At 42.7% G+C, this 16,960-nt stretch overlaps 1 protein-coding gene across 2 annotated transcripts in view; it reads left to right on the plus strand.

The window, feature by feature from the left end:
- Window positions 1–443: 443 nt before the first annotated feature.
- Window positions 444–16,960, plus strand: part of rerg (RAS-like, estrogen-regulated, growth inhibitor) — a 31,436-nt gene continuing 14,919 nt past the window's right edge. Inside the window, exons 1-3 of one of the 2 annotated variants that reach the window (XM_070991667.1) lie at window positions 459–665; window positions 762–804; window positions 7,563–7,716. In XM_070991667.1, coding sequence (XP_070847768.1) covers window positions 7,656–7,716 — 61 coding nt within the window. In that variant the 5' untranslated portion in view covers window positions 459–665; window positions 762–804; window positions 7,563–7,655. Of the gene's footprint in view, window positions 805–7,562; window positions 7,717–16,960 lie in introns of both variants that reach the window. The other variant, XM_070991666.1, reaches the window with a different exon arrangement.

Consider the following 16,960-nt stretch of genomic DNA (forward strand, 5'->3'; position numbering starts at 1 on the left):
CTGAGAACAGGTCGTACTGCAAATCCTCCAAAGTTTTATTTTTCCTGCCAGAAAATGCTCACTTGTAAGTGGCATGCAATTACCTTGTCTGAGTATATTATAAAAGAAATCATCCCACAAGGTCTATGTATCATTAGGGAAGGACAGTCCAGTGTTCATCACTGCATGGAACAGTTTTCTCAGCAAGTGCTGATTCGCACTGATGGGCATTGCCATAAAATACCTCAATGAGGAAGAAGGGTTGGAAACGGCTTGTTGTCAGAAAAAAGTCATTAAAGCTGCCGACAAAGGGGTGGTTTATGATCAGATTATTATAATAATGGACGATGTGATGCATGAATAGGTGAATTCCCTCTCTTGCAGTCCGGAGCTCGCGTTATCGCTTCCTGCCACTAGAGGTCGCCGTCTCCCCTCAGTGTGGAGATGCAGAGGCACGCAGCAGCAGCCCGGTCAGAGGCAGCAGAGTGTCGGGAACTCCAGCAGCTCCGCTCCATATATTTCCACTCACCCTCCGTGGCGGGGATTCATTCATCTCAGTCAGAGCTGCTGCTCGGTCTGTCCCGGTCTGTCTGTCCATCCATCCATCCCTCTGTCCATCCAGCTCCATCCACACCTCTGTCCTTCCATCCAGCGGTGCGCTGCGTTCGCAGTCTGCGCCTGGGAAGGTCAGACACATCATTTTCAATCAGCGGACCTCTCAACTTTTTTCTTTCTTTCTTCTTTCTTTTCTTTTCTCTAAAATTCCTCTTCCTCCTGATCAGCGTTTCATCACCGGGAGACTATTGCTGCCTTCAGCCGTCGCTGGTGAGTCCCGCTGCCTGTGTTTTCATGTGAGGTGCAACGAGCGCTGCAACACTGAGGTGTGGGGAAAGCTCTGACGTGCGGTCAGGCAGGAGGTTTGATGTTTTACTAACAAAATGAAACCCTTAAGGAAGGTCATGTGCACACAATGTCATAATATTTCTATGCTATTTGAAGGACATGGGGATCTTAAGTGTTTGCGTTTGCATGTGACTTAAAGTGGGCTGTGTTACTTGATGTTCAGTTATGTTACATACAGTGTCTCGAAGCTCTGTTTACTGTAAGATGAACCACTGTGACATTTTAAAAGTTGTACAAATCTCTCCAGTCAGTCATTTGGGCTGTTTAATGGGAACACATTAAAGATGAAGTATAGTTTTCTCCAATGCAATCACATGAGAGTATGTCCAGTTCAGTCTTTGCAAATCTTCAGTTTTATCTTACTTTGCTGCTTGATGTCCCTCCATCTTCCCCTGTTTGGTTCGAGCATGTAATTGGCATTCATGAGCAGCTCCCAGCGTTGCATAATAGCTCACATCTCAATATGATTTAGGGTCAGTCAGCACATCCCACATGGGTGCTTGCCAGACCGGGGTCCGGGGGACTCCCAGGGGTCCTGAAGAAGGTTGTGGGTGAGATGCACATATGATGATAAAATGCATCTTGTATGTGGGTCCAGACAAAGTGCAATATGCCTACGAGTGACTGTGGTGGAATATAACAAAGTACATTTACTGAAGTACTGTACAGATGTACATGTAATTCTGAGGTACTTGTACTTACATTAAAACGCTGTAATCACATTTATGCTATAATGCAATAGCATGGTATTAATGATATGAAGCTCTGGAAGGCTGTTCTTGCTGCAGATACTTCTGTTCTCTACTGTTTTGAATAGAGGACGTTTACTTGCAACAAAGCCTTTTTCACATGGTGCCATCTCTACTGTTTCTTGGGTAAAGGATTTGATCACTTCACCCACCTCACATGACTCAGAGAATAGCTTGTTTTCTTCCCTCTGACAGCAGAGAGAGACGGTATCTCAGTGCCTGCCATGAAAATCAGATCAAACAGGGCCAAACTGGTCCAAAGTCTATCAGTATGGGGGCTGCCTGACAGAGACATGTCACCTCTGGATGAAAACACCAGCAGTGTCTGCAGCTCAAGAGAAAAGGAAAGTACAAGGAACTGCTGATATGTTTCATGTAACAACCTGTGGAATCACAATTTAATTATTGCTTAGAGATTTAGTCCATAATTTCACTATTGCTGATTGAAACTTTTATTTTTTATTGACTTTTAGTTGATTCAAATATCATTTGCTCTCTTGAGGAACACATTTTAGCATTCTTTTCACGACTCGTCTCCCTCCAGAGGCAGTGCACCAGTTCACTGTATGTATTTTGATGACAGACCTGTGGTTTGCAGTCTTTCTATAGCCTGTGGTGCAGCAGGTCTCCTCCCATGGTTTGGAGCTCAGAGGTCTGTAATCTCCCTGAACCACAGCACCACCACCCAGATTCATTTCTCAGGGTAAAAATGACACAAAACCCAGCTGGGCAACACAGCGGAAAAAAATATACACGTGCCCGGCTTGACAGTTTGGAACGGGTCCCTGTAGAGCAGAGGTCCATGGTTAAAACTGTGGATGCTAGACGGAGGGCAGGAGGTTCATTATTGGTCCATGATCTGGAAATATGATCATCAGTCTTCTGTATTTCAAGGTGAAAGGTAATTTCTCTTTTTGCCAACAGTAACAGACAGCAGTTAGTCACAGATACACTTCAGCTACTCAGCAGACATTATTCATCACAATGAAAACAGAACTAAAGATAGGGAATAGACTGCGCATCACATTTAGATATTCATTTATTGACAGCACAGAAGAGGACTGAATCCTTTTTTCGTCAGTCTGAAAAGCAGCACCATTTTTTTTTTTTGCATGTCATACAGCAAGTTAGTTATTACTTATCCAGCTGAAACTTACTCACTAATTTTTCCATAGGTTTTTCTTGTGCGTCTATTTGTCAGACTGCAGTTCCTGCTTTTAATCTGCGTTTATTGTAGCAGTCTAATTTGTACTAGTTGTTTCAAATGTGTGATGGTGCCGAGAAGCACATGGAGAGAGACAGCTCGTCTGGGATAATGATGTGATTACGATGAGTCATGCTTGCGTTATTCCTTGACCAAAGACCTCACTGGAGGCCTTCATCTTAAAGCTGCTGTAATCTATATTGTCATATTAACAGCTGATCAAATGGCTGTGTCTGTGTGAAAGGATTTGCTGTAGGGAATTATCACGTGACTCTTCAGAGCTTTATAGCACTCATTGTTTTGGTTTCACACTGTTTTGGACTCTCACTGTCCTCAGACTGATTTCATCGAAAGAGCTCTGAAAGCCCACTGTGCGCTGCCTGCCCAGCACCAAATGGCGGATAGACAAAGTTTGCGACCAGCTAGTGAACATAGTTGATCATTTGGCAGCCAGATATTTCCCTCAGGAGTCGATGAAGCCAAGCAGCCGAGAAGATCCATTTGAAATAGATGACCTGCTGCTGGGACACAGTGCTTTTTGTCATGCATCTCTATTGGAGCAAAATATTGAAGATTTTCTGATACTTTTCTTGTCATTGGTCTTTTTTTTCTGTGGTCGATACTCTGCTGCTGTGGTAAGTTATTTCTATTGTGGGCCAGTATTGAAATGCTCTCAATATACACATTGGTAGTCTGCCCTTTTTATTGGAATCAGTCCAATTTGCTCTCTGTTCTTAACTGCAGAGTTCCAGATGTGTTGAGCTTTAGCAGCCACTTCAGCCACGCTGAAGCTGTTTATTCTGTGACTTCATTACATGAGTGAGGTGTGTGCATGAGAGAGAGAGAGAGAGAGAGAGAGTCGGGGCGGTGGGTGGAGGCCATAAATGGCAAAATGTGAAGAATGACCGTGTTGGTAGGGAGACACAGCTACGTGTTCCTCTTCTTCCTCGCTCACTGGTGTTTCCCTGCTGCTGCGTGGGAGAGCGAGGGAACTCTGCAGTGGTGTGTGTCTGCTACACTGTGCGTGACCTGTAAAACAGGCAGAAAGCAAGAAGACAGAAGTGAGAAATGAGACAGAAAGGCAGCCAGTTGCAATAGAAAAGAGCGGCACTAGCTGTCTGTGCGGGTTGGTGCTATTCCATTCATATTCTCTTTACGTTCTGCTCAACATATTCCAAAAACTGACTGAAGACATTCCTTCCACACTCGCTCTGTCTCTCCTATAGGGTGATTCAGCCTCAAACCCCATCTTTCTGTCATATTGCTGTTGTGGTTAACCCTTGTGGCTGCTGCAAAAACACTTTGCATGAGCCTACTGATTTTAAAGCTAAACATGAAAATAGATTCAGGCGTATGTGCTGTAGCTATTTTGTCCCGCTGATCAATATGCAGCAACCACTGGTTACTACGGTTTAGAGGACTTTAATAGACTTCATCTGACCAGCAGAAAATTGGCAAAACCTTTTTTCACAGAATTTTTCAGTAAGAAAACAAATAAGTGTATTAATGACATTAAAAACCAGAATCGAACGTCAGAATGCGTCATTTGTCCATTCCCTCTAGAATGATGGATAGAAGTGTTTTATGATCTCATGCCCATCAGACTGGTACAAATCACTGTTGAAAATGTTCTGGTCTTGGAAATATTATGGTTTGGGCTGAAATAATAAAGGTGGTTCAGACTAAAGAACGATTGTGGTAAGGCTTTAAAAAAAAAATGGCTGGGGGTTGGGAATGCGAGATGCTTCGTCTCTTAAAAGTTAATGTCATTTTCGGGCGCTTGCTGAAATGAATGATTTTGACGTTTCTTAGGAGAACTGTCTCCATACGTATGAGGCACCATCATTGCTCATAATCCTTTGACAGCCATTATCGAGGTGGTACTGGAGAACTTAAAGATTACAGCTAAGCAGGCTTTAGTTGTGGCCTACGCTGGGCATCGGCGAGTGATTCATGTCAGGTGGTAAAACGCCGACCACCTCATAAATGTTCGAAACACCTCAACCTAAACTGGAAATATGAACAAGATGTTAGTGTTATCGCCAGTACAACAGTATCACACACTGTTCTGACTGTGCTGTTTGATGGTGGGATTGTGGAGTCCATATTGAAAATGATAAATGAGAAATATTTAAAGCCGCTGACGGCTGCCATGATGACCCTGAGAGAGAGACAAGGATGGATGATCAGCTTCCACTTGAGCCATGCTAAGCGGCACACAGCCACTCCATGTATGGGCATGTGTGTGTTGGTATAAAAGGGAAAAGGCTAGCTTATACTCAGAGTGTGTGTGTGCGTGCGCGCTGCAGTGGATGAGAAAGGAAAGCAGTGGAAGTTTGCCACTTCATAACTTCAACCGGCGTGAAGCTGGCGAACGGGTTTCTGGCATTGACACAGACACAAACACATTTTTCAGCTTTTATTTATGCAGACGGAGCGCGCTGAACGTCGGTTTTCGGTTTTCTCCCATTTTTCTGGCTATATCTCATTTCGACCCTTAACAAAGGGATGAGTGAAGACATTTTCTCGTGCAGCCACCGATGATAGATCATGTCACAAACATGGCTGACGTACCTCGGCGGGCTGCATGTTGGCTCTCACAGCCGCCACACGTGTTCGGAAGCCAGTCTTCTGTCACCTTTGATCACTTATCACGTGCTTCATTATGGTGTGTAATACTATACAGTGAGCAGTTTTGGATTTGCAGTGAGGTTTGGATATTATTTTGTGCCCCTTGATCACATCACTTCCTTCTTGGCAAGAGAAACAGAAAGTTGTGTTAATATGTATTGTATGATTTCGTGAGTCTGGAAGGACAGACAAACCAGTGCACATGCATAAATGCTCTCGACGGCATAGGACACTTAAATAAGCTGCGCCTACATGTAGTCTGACCCACACCCCCCATGAAAACCACAATGTGATGCTTTCACTCTGCAGTTTTTGTGCTGGAAAACAAAGGAAATATAACATTTAATTAGCGTGTTTTAGATCTGGTAGATAGCTGGTGGACAACTGTTTCCAGTCTTCATGCTAAGCTAAGCTAACTGCCGATTACTGCACAAAAATGAGGGGTAGCATCAATCTCCTGATCCAACTCTCAGCAAGAAAGTGATTAAGTGCATTTCACCAAATGTCCAACTATTCCTTTGACTGAGAAAAAAAAAAACACAACATGCCGTTTAGTTTTAGTAGGGTGATTTTCCAGTTGCATCATGGGCACAAGCCAACAAAACACCATTTAAATTCCATATAATAATCAGCAGCATGAAGAGTCAACAGTGGTGATGATTTACAACTCCAGTGGTGTATTCTAGTCAGGATGTTCTGTTGTGAGACTGCAGCACACTGCAGCTCCTTGTGAAAATATGAGTTTTCTTCTGCAGTTTCAAGGCTGCAGCGATAGTTCAAATTCATGACCCTCCAGTTATGAACAAGCTTTCCTATCAGGCTGCTGCCACTACTGCAGAAATTCAATGAAAACAGGAGCCTCAGCCATGTGTGTTTGCTGTGCTATTATCTGTCAGCGTTTCTTTTAATTGGACATGCACCAGTCTTGAGCCAGTGTATCCCAGGATTCACCTGGAATCATTAAGATCCAGATTTCAGGTGGATTCGAGCTGTTGTCTGTCTGTTTTTGGTTAAAAGTTGGAAGAGCAGCTGGGAGAGAAACAGAGGGTGTTTTGGGCAGAAGTTTAAAATCAATTACCTGGTGAGATCTCATCAGTGTGGGTCGTTTTCTCATTAAACAGACCTGTGCTGGGTTGTTTTAACAGGCTGCACTTCTGTTTTCCTTTGGAATAGATGACTTCAGCTCTGTGCATGCTTTATTCTACGCTCCCCTGCTCTCTCTGTCTTCTGCTCCTTTTTTATCTTTCACATCTCTCACACACCTGCAAGAAAAACCCCACTCATGAGGTAAACAAGTCCCGCGGACTGACACTTGTGTCTCTGTACCACATACTGCTCACTTTAGTATTTAAAACGTGTTTATTTGTCATCTTTCTATGTCCTCTCCCCTGTGGATGGACAGTTCGCTCTTCGCCCTCAGCTGATTAAATCTCTGCAGCCAGCAGACAACAGCAGCAAGGATACCATGTGTGTTTCATCTGCAGTGTTTCATTTGACAGATAACTGCGTATTCCAAAGTGCTGCACAAATCACCCGTGACTAACACAACGTGGGTGCTTTTATTAAAGTCAAATAAATGGATATTTATTCTGTGATTATCACAGATCAGACTGGTATCTTTTCCACAACGGAGGGTTCCGCTGTTCTACATTACTGTAGAAAAAAATGAATAAAATACTGCCCTACAAGTCATGTTATGTGACTTCGGTGAGGTGAAGACCAACATTTCCTTCACTCAAAAATAATATGTTGCTAGTGAACATAACCACAGCAATTGATGTTTGTTGTAAACAAACCAAATTTCTAGAAGCCAGGGCTGCTCAGTCCTGATATACCTGACTATGAACCCTTTTCAGCTCAATCATAGCCTGACACCTGCTAATGTAAGTCCTGCAGCTAGCTGACAAGTCACCGTATGACTCACAATTTGTGGAGTAGGAAACGTATCCTTTGCTGAGCTAAAAGTAGAAATGCCTTCAAGAAATATTACCAGCAAAAAGGTGAAATACGGCATTCAGAGTCAAACATAAGCAATTCATTTGTAGGTGTTTGAAATGTACTTTAACATTGAAACTAAAAACACTCTCACTCCTCAGACGCTGCTTCCTCCTGTGTGGACAAGAGGATGGATGGCTAACCTTGGAGCTCACTGATTGGTTCGCTGATCTTCACTGGCTTCAGCTGCTGTCATGGCCAAAAGCCCGGAGGTGAAGCTGGCCGTCTTCGGCAGAGCCGGGGTGGGCAAGTCAGGTGAGCCGCTGCGTGTGTGTGGACATGTATTACTCATATTTTGGGTACATAAATCTTGTTTTCACAGTCACATTGTGGGGACTTGACTTCTTTATGGGCACAAGTCCTCATAACTGAGAGTGAAGACTTGGTTTACAGTTAGGGTAAGGTTAGATTTAGGTTAAAGTTAGGGTAAGAGTTGGGGTTAGCCAAGTAATGGCTATTGCTACGGTTAGGGTAATTCTCCAGGAAATAAATATGTGAATGTCTTTGGCTGAAAGCAGGCTAATTTGAGTCAAATCCATTTTCAGGCCACAGTGAAAAAGGGTTAAACTTGGCTGCTGGGTAGGCTGTCTGTAGGTTTCATGGAGTGTGTTTCACCTCTTTACTGTATGTTGCCACTGTGCATCTCACCACAACCTCCGCTCTCCTCCATCATCCTGTCAGAATTTTTCTACTCGCAGTAATTTCTCCTCATACTCTGTTTGCGTCGTCAACATTACAGCGGGAGGTTGTTTTTGGTCTGGCTTAAATACATTCACTCCCACAGATAGCTCAGTTGAGTCATTATCATTTGCTTTCAGCATTCCTCTATAAGCTGCAGCAGCTCGGCCTCAGCTGGCGCCCTTGTATGTTTTCTCCAGTAGCTAACACAATAACACAGACCATATGTTTCCTGTCGGCTTAAAATCAAGACAGATTGCTTCTGCGTAGCAATCAGCTGTTGGAAAACATGATTCGGGATCTCTTCCATGTCGAAGGAGGCCATTAAAATGCCTAAGGAGGTCAGCAGAAGTGCTTCACTGAAAAGTATAATGACCGAGGAGTTCATAACCTTCAGCTGAAAGGAGTGTGGTTATAAAACATGGTGACGAGGCCGACGGTGTGTGACATGCTCATCTTAAACCTTGTTCAGGAAAGGAAGACCTTGAACCTCTAATCCACAATTCTTTACAAAATACTACAAATGGTTGATTAGGTTATTGTTCAGGGTTTGGGCTTCACTGTATGTCACTCCTCATTTTCTTTAGAATAGTACCTGAGTGATTATCATTGAAATTGAACACAGCGGGACATGTTCTATTTGGTTTAAAAGCAGCAGAAACACCACTGAGAACAATCACTGCTTGTGATTTTTAGCAAAAAGCAGGTAAGCAGTTGAGAGTGCACTGCATCGCATTTTGCTTTGCAGGTATAAAGCCAGGTCATGGGCTGATATAGCCCCATTGGTTACCTGAGCACTCTGAATGTGGTCGATATGGTCACAATCACAATCCCCCCCTTTGGGGAAAACTCCAAATGTGTATTTTTAATTTGCTATCCAGCAGCAGGGTACATCTTCAAAGGCTTAAAATTCTTGTAATCTCACTGTTTGTAGTCCTAAATGATAAAATGTTTCACTGGCGTTAAATCAATTTTTAAATGAACACACCCTAGTTTGGCACAGCTTGACGGTCAGTCTTTGGCTTATGTCCAGTGAAGAAGAAGAGCAGAGCGTAGGTGCATAGTTTGTGGAAATATTCTTTTGGCAAATGCTTCATCATTCGTGGTAGACAGTAGACATCTGTGGGATCATGTAAGCAACTCTGAAGATGCAACCTGTGAATAGATCACACAGTGAATGCAAGGCTGAAAGTTTACAGCCATGCTGGCAGCTTCTGTGAGGCAGCACACTGACGCGTTTAATGACGGTTTTAGCATACTAATGTTTGGCAAGTGAAATGTTTACCATGTTCACCATCTAACTTTAGTCTGTTAGCTTGCTGACATTTGCTAATCAACACTAAACACAAAGTACAGTTGAGGCTTTGGTGATATCTTAAGTTTCGGAGGTATTTGGTCTTAAAGTCTAAATTTAAACTAAATTAAACTAAATTTTGGGTGGAATTTCTAAAAGAGAAGGTGATCCTTAAAACAGGGTCAAGTCTTTGTCTTCTGACCTGATGTCTGGACTGAAGGCAGATGTGTGGAAGAACGGAAATTAACTGACAAACATCAGCTCAAACAACCATGTTGACAGAGAAGTTTTCAACCCACTTGTGCTCTAGTTCTGGTGATAAATTCGTTATTTGCTTGCTGGCAAACTCTCTTCAAAACCAGCTGCCTCCCTTTAGACGTGGACATTTGATTTTCATGTGGACACTTGATTTGCGCAGCTGTGCAGTTGCCTGACCCTCTCCCGTCAGTCGCATGCCTCCCTTTGCTCTTTTTAATGCGCAAACAGACACACAGCGGGAGAGTCGTCATTGTCGCCACATCTGAAGGTACACGTAGCCCCGGTGATCCTTTCAACAATGAACTGCTCTCATCTAAACATAGCCCTTTAGTGGAAGCCCATACATGCTAATGAATCAGCCTTCTCCTCAATGGGCAAACATCAGGGTTCGTAAATTACACTCCTGCGTCATGCACAGTGTGATAAAGAGGGTAAAAATAAGCACTGACGTTTAGCAGATTTTACATGTTGTTTTGAACCTTCCAGTGTGTTGGAGTGAGCACTCTTTTGCAGCTCATAAATCTCTATTTAATGTACTTCCATTTCAGCTAAAGAGGCTATATGCCTCATATTTAAGCATGTAGAAACTGTGCTTTAAACAAGCTGAAGTGTTCTTCAGCACGACAGTAAATTCCTGCTCGTTCTCGATCTGATCTCAGACCTCCTTGAGTAGGAGGTGTTAGAGATTCCTTTTGTAGTAAGTAGGCGATTCAATCAGTCAGTCAACTAGCGTAAAGTTAATGAACAACAGTGGTGATAATTGACTAATCAGTTTCTCAGCTGTGAAAGTTGCTGTTTTCTATGTTTTGGATGACTGTAAATGGAATTTCTTGGGGTTTAGGACCGCTGGTTGAACAAACAATTACAGTAAGTGTTTAATGATGTCAGTGCCGTCTTGTCATTGTCTCGTCTTAGTCATGAAAAAAGGTTGTTGACAATGTATTTTGTCATAGTTTTGGTGAACAAAATTAATGCATTTTGTTTGCCATTTTTTTCCTCTTTCTTGTTATGGCTGTCCTGTGGAGTACAAAAATCATTAGCATTCAAAGTGTGGGATCCGTTAATGAGAATCCATCCAGTATTTGATGAGAAGACCTCTGCTAACTTGACAACTTCATTATAAAACCATCAGTTATCAGTATTTTATATCGACTTCCACGAGTGTTTCCCTCCTGACTTTGACAGCAGTGCGTGTGCGTGTGAGCTAGTGTTTATGTGATGCCACTGTTTCTTATTTTCGTTGAACTTCAGTGTGGTGCTTTAGTCGTAATTGTTCACATCCAGAAGCTGTTTGTTCCTGGCTTTGTGGAAAAAATGTGTTCTTAATGAGCAGGATTTGGGGTTTTGCTGGGCGCTGTATGATGGTCTGACCTGGACTCCTACAGAGTGATCCAGCCTTAATGAAGAGCAACGTGTATTAACTTAACTGCGGCTGTTCTCCCACTTTGGCTTATTGACTCAGCAGAGGGAAGCAGGGGTTAGGAAATAAGATAAATTTGTTCAATTACTGTACCTGCATCTTTGTCCCTGGTAAACACACACATGCATACACGCACGCACCCACACAGTGAGTTGGGTGTGATCCCATGACCATACGTGCAATAATTCTGACTGTATCATTGCCGCATATGAAAGAGTAGTTTGTGCTGTACTGCAGAGATCCAAACTCTGTATCTAAGCTTTGAGCTTCTCTTTCCCTCTTTTGTTTTCAACACCTCTGAGTGTTGGAAGGTATGCAATAATGAGTGTTTTGGCCATTTTAACCGAGACGGAAGGCCAAAAAGTTCCTCGAAGGGCCACTTGAGGCTGGCTGCAGAAGTCAGTCCCCATCTATCCCCATATTAAAATGTCCAGCTTTACAGCAGAAATAAACATGTTTACAGCCTGCTGCAAAAAACAGTTTTAGCCTCTTTAGCTAATTTCCCCATATCATATCAACAGTTAATTTTTACAAATCCAATTCACTTAAGTTATTCTCAGTAATTATTGGTGTAATAAAAGCTTGCAGAAAATGTGCCTGACTTTCATCAAACAATACAGATACAATCTGGCAGTTTATTGCAGTGAAAACACCGGCACATATACACATTCACATACCCTGAATCCTGTGCCCTGAGAGACGGTTAGATGCTCTTTGTGAAATTAACTTTATGGGGTGCAAAGCGTCAGTTCGTAAAACACCGTCCTGCCGCTCCCCAAACATTCCACCTTCCTTCCTCCCCTCAGCCTGTCTGACGGCCAGAAAGCAGAACAATAACAAAGGCGTGGGCCAATATGTGTCTACCTCAGAAATACTACTGTTTACCACCTCCAACGCCAGGAAGAGACCATGAATCAGCCTAATGTATGCGTGGGTCTGGAGCGTGATGTAAACAGTCATTCAGAGGGCAGGCAGGTGAGGCGGAGTCACAAAAACAACCACAGCGCCGGACAGACGGACAGCTACTATGTTGAGCTGAGATGTGCTTTCTTTTTCTCTGGTTCTCCTGCACTTCTTATTGATCACTTGTCATATCTCCCTGAAATGAAATCTGGAACAAAGACAATTTTTTGTGGACCAAAGTAAAGTGAAGATCACATTCCTTCACCATGAAAGCACCAAGTGACAGAAGCACCGGCCGGGTCTGCCTTTTTTGTCCTGCTCATCACATAAAGCTTCCAGTCTCCTCTGCCTAATCCCTTGCTGCAGGGAAAACTCATTGCTTCCACTTTAACTCTGTGCTTCTTATTTCCATTTTGCCTTTTGATGAACCACTGTTGTGTTAGAAAGCAACCAAACATTTATTAAAAGGAAAATGCTTTAAAAAAGGTTATTTGTTGTAAGGGGATAACATTCCCGTAAAGTTGATTTTTTTTTTTTGTTTGTACACAAAACGGTGAAAAATATACAAGGGAACGCCTTAATTATGTGGCATAATTCTCTGTTTAGGGCTCACTAAATATCACTGACATTCACCAGCAACACACACAGGGCAGGATGGAAGGATGGGCCTTCCACAGAGTCCACATATGGTGACAAAGTCAGTCAGATTTTTAAAATGATATAATACTGTCTTGTATTCTGGACCTCTAATTCATTTTAATGTGATATGGTGTATGAAGAAGACAGTGTACACAATCACAGCATGTCTCTAAATGATTCTGACAATGTCACATTGTGAGCTCATCATAACGACGACGAACACGGCTTCCTGCTGAAAGATGGCACGACCAACCTTTCACACTCAAATCACTGCTGCAATGATCACGCTGCTTCCAAAATCAACTTCCTGCGATGCCTGCCGGAGGAAATGAAAGTCCTGGAAAGTAATTAAATAACATCCATCAGGCTTTCTGTGGGCACCTCCTTGCTCTCCGCCGCAGAGCAATTAACGGGATGCAGAGGCGCAGAGAGAGTTGCTCATCCTGCTGCTTGGGTTTCCAGGCACATCTTTGGCCTTTGACAGCTGAGAGAGCCCACAGCTGTGATGTTGGCAAGCAGTTTGACTCCCCTGATTACATTCTTACACCAGACCCGGTGAGCAGCCATAAGGTATGACTCATCGAATGCATTATGCTGTGGCACAAGTGCTCTAATCAGCATGTCAAAGGCAGATTTTAGTCTTTTAGATAAGAGATATAAAAAGACTCACTAGAGGCTTTCAGAGCAACTGGAGTGATGCAAAATGTTCAGACAAGGTGTGTCTGCTGTGCAGAACGTTAAGCAACTTTCATGTCCTTTAGTGTGTTACATAAGACTTGGAGGCATTATGTTCAGTTTGTGTTGAGCTCATGCGCGGAGCTCGTGGCATCTTGCTTCCATGTGGGTGTAATGTCAAGTCGGCCATGGCAACAGTACAACCAGGGCCAGGTGCAAAAACTAACAACAGTAGAGAACAGATCCAAAATGACCGAAAACTGGGGGTGAAGCTTTGGGTGTGTTTTTGTGACAGATAGAGAATGACAAAAGTATTTTCAGGATGGGATCGGACTGAAATTTCTTGGGATTTGCAAAATTGAAGTGACATACACAAGTTACATGTTAGAAATTCCTCACAAAATGATGAGCTTTTTTTGCCCATTACCCTGATTCCATCCTTGTATATTATTGTATGTTAGCATCAAGCCTGTTACCATACATCATTATTAGCATGATGTACAGAAACCAGTGGAGACAAATTGACGATTAAGCTGCCAGTGCCCCTCCCTTTGATCAGGTTAAGTTAATCTATCACAGAAAACAATGAATTTGATCAAGAGAAAATTGATCCAACTTGGAATGATATAGCTGCATGAGTACTGAATTCTCTGATGTAGCTCAGCTCTATCAGTTTATCAGCCGTATCACCTCTCTCTGTTCTTTCTTACAGTAATGCACTCATCTGAGTGATTGCCAGATGGAGGTGAACAGCATGTTGAGCACGTTAATTTAGTCTTCAAATGAGCACTAAAATGAGAACTTATCATCAAGTAATGGCAGCTCTTCAGGCAGCTGAGACAGCTGCAGTATTATGCACAAACACACCTATCTAAATAAGAAAATCAGTATTAACGTGAGCATGTGCTCACCTATTCAGCCGTCTACATGTGGGGATGTGTCGATCTGAAGACACTTAGTCTTGTTGCTGTACCTGGATTTTTAGAGTTTTTGAGAGACACACAGCAATACATTGTCTAATTAAGGAGGAGCACTCTTGGGATGGCAGGTAGATGCAGTCAATCCTCTGTTACTAGCAGCTCTGAGGCTTCTTTAAACTGTCAGACCAGCTGAATTTCTTCAGTGTGCCTGTGCTCTGCCCCTATTTCTCCATCCTCCTCCGCTTCCCCCTCTCTTGAACCCTCTATCTGCTGCCGGAGCTTCCAGTGGTCCTCAGAAAGGAACAGTGTGTCTCTACCACTCATCTTTTATGTTTGAGCTCTCTAAAGGAAGGATTCAATGTCCAAACCTCCCTCCAGTGTTTCTATTCACCTATTCACTCATCTGCTCTTCACAAACAGGTTTAGCTAAGAATGGATTTATTTCTGGAAAGACGTTCCTGGCAGCCAATGTTCTGTGCCGACCAACCTCAGTATAAATATCAGGAAATTAATCATTCTTCCCTCGACAAACACAAAGATGTGGCGGACCCATCAAGGGAAATGATTGTGACACAGGAAGGTGGGCTTCTCGAGTGGTCGTGCTTATTTCTGCTGTTGGATTATTTTTAGAGCACACCTCCGCCTCTCCTCCGCCTCCAGATATTGTCCATTCTCCACCCGTATATTCTGCCACTGCCCTCAGTAGACGTGAGTCATCGCTGGTTTTTCTTCCGTGCTTTTAACAACCTTACTCTTACGCTTTTAAAATTTCATGATGGATCCATTAAGCATTTTCTTCTTTTGCCTCCGAAGGTACGTTATCAGCCAAGGTACAGGTTCATGTTTAATATTCAGGGCCACCTTCAGTGATGTTTAATTTATTCAACACTTTTTCTTCCCACTTCAAACCATTTTTTTCAGATCAGTAATGTAACATTTTCTGCTTTCCTGTTAATTAAATATTCCAAAAATTAATTTCAAAGCTTTAATCTGCGTATACATCCTTTCATGTCTTCTGGAAAGCATTGGAGGATTAAGACTTCCCCTCAAACCACCTTTTGATATTACTGAGTAATGGCACATGGTCACATCCTACTCAGTTTCTGTCCACATTAAAGCAAACTGAGCCGCAAAACTAGGATCAGTCAAGGCTGTCCTCAAATAAAAAATGGACCGCATTGGTAAATACCTGTACAAAACCTCTTAAATGTGATTTACAATTATACATTAGAGTTATGGTGTAGCTTTGGAAGCTATGTATGTGACTGTAACTAAACTTTGGGCTCATGGTGGCTACAAAGATACAACACAAACTAAGACATCTCACCTTTGAAGGTCATCGTCACCCTATAACAAATCAAAACCTACACTGTGGCTATTTACAGGAAGAACGCCATTAACCCATTTTGACAGGTAGCTTTAGGCAAGATATTGGAGTGGATGGATGGGCCAACATGAGAGACCACTGATTTTTTCCTGTTTTCTGCCACCAGTCAACACACTGATTTCTTTTAACCATGACCGCAACCTTTTTTTTTTTTTTTTTTTCCAAAATCTCAAATTAAAACCAGTTGTTTTTGTGCTCAGATCTAGCCAAACATTAACTGTAGCAATGGCAGATCACAGTCATATGCATTTTAGAAGACACTCACAAATGACCTGTTTGGTCCTTTAGTTTGGATGCATCACAGACACCTTGCTTCATTATCTCAGTCAGTGAGGAGGATTGTGTCCTCAAATGTGGGCTTTGTTTTTATGTGGACTTGGGCCGTTGTATAAACGATATAATACCCAGGTTGACAGTCTTCATGGTAAAAATAGGTACTTCCCTTTTCCCTGTTGCTCCTCATGTGCAGTGCTTCACCTTTATGCTTGTAATCACAGTGGTGATCGCTCTCTAAGGTGTGGTCGCCCTCATCTGCCTCACACATGGCGCTTGATGAATAGCACTGTGGTGCTATTGTTAGAGGCTAAATTAAAGGGATGAATGTGGTGTTACAGTCCTCACGCCCTTCCTGTTCTAACCCCACAACTGCGAGCTTCTGTCCTTTTGCATCTTCAGAGATGTGAAATCAAAGCCGCTCTGGTGCCCTATTTTACAGAGCCACAGGGCCCTGAGGAGAATGACTGCCTCTCTCTCTGCCATTGTGCATTCGTGGAGCTCGTCCAAAGTGGAGCTGAGGGGAGTTTGTCTGACCTTTACTGTCATTCAAAGTGAACTTGATACATACAGCGACTTGTTGTGATCAAAGAAAAAAGACATCCATCTTCATAGAAAGCAAAGTGTATTCAACCAGAGGTCTACTGAAAAGTTGACACATTATATAAGGCAGACTAAGGCTTCTCACAGGGTGGAAAAAACCTTGTTGTGTTCCCAACTGTCCCAAACTGTGTCTATGTTGTGTTGGTTCTCTTTTTTAACACAGTTCAATGTTATGTTGTCGTTTTCCGCCCCATCTGGACGGTATTTTTGGAGCTGTGTTAACCAACTCACATTGGTTTTAAAGCTGTCACTCAAAGTGCGGATGGCCAAACGTGTCACTCCTGACATGACATTAAGTTTTCTATTGAGTCAAATCTTGGCGGACCTCAGTGTAGTTATCATTGAATAAATGTGAGGATTCACAGTACCAGACTCTGATTGGCTGACATCAGTAGGTCATCTTATTCAAATGAAGTGCCACTACAAGTGGCATCTTTCAAGTTACACAA

This window comes from Chaetodon trifascialis, chromosome 22 (genome assembly GCF_039877785.1).
Source record: "Chaetodon trifascialis isolate fChaTrf1 chromosome 22, fChaTrf1.hap1, whole genome shotgun sequence".
Classification (NCBI taxonomy): Eukaryota; Metazoa; Chordata; class Actinopteri; order Chaetodontiformes; family Chaetodontidae; genus Chaetodon; species Chaetodon trifascialis.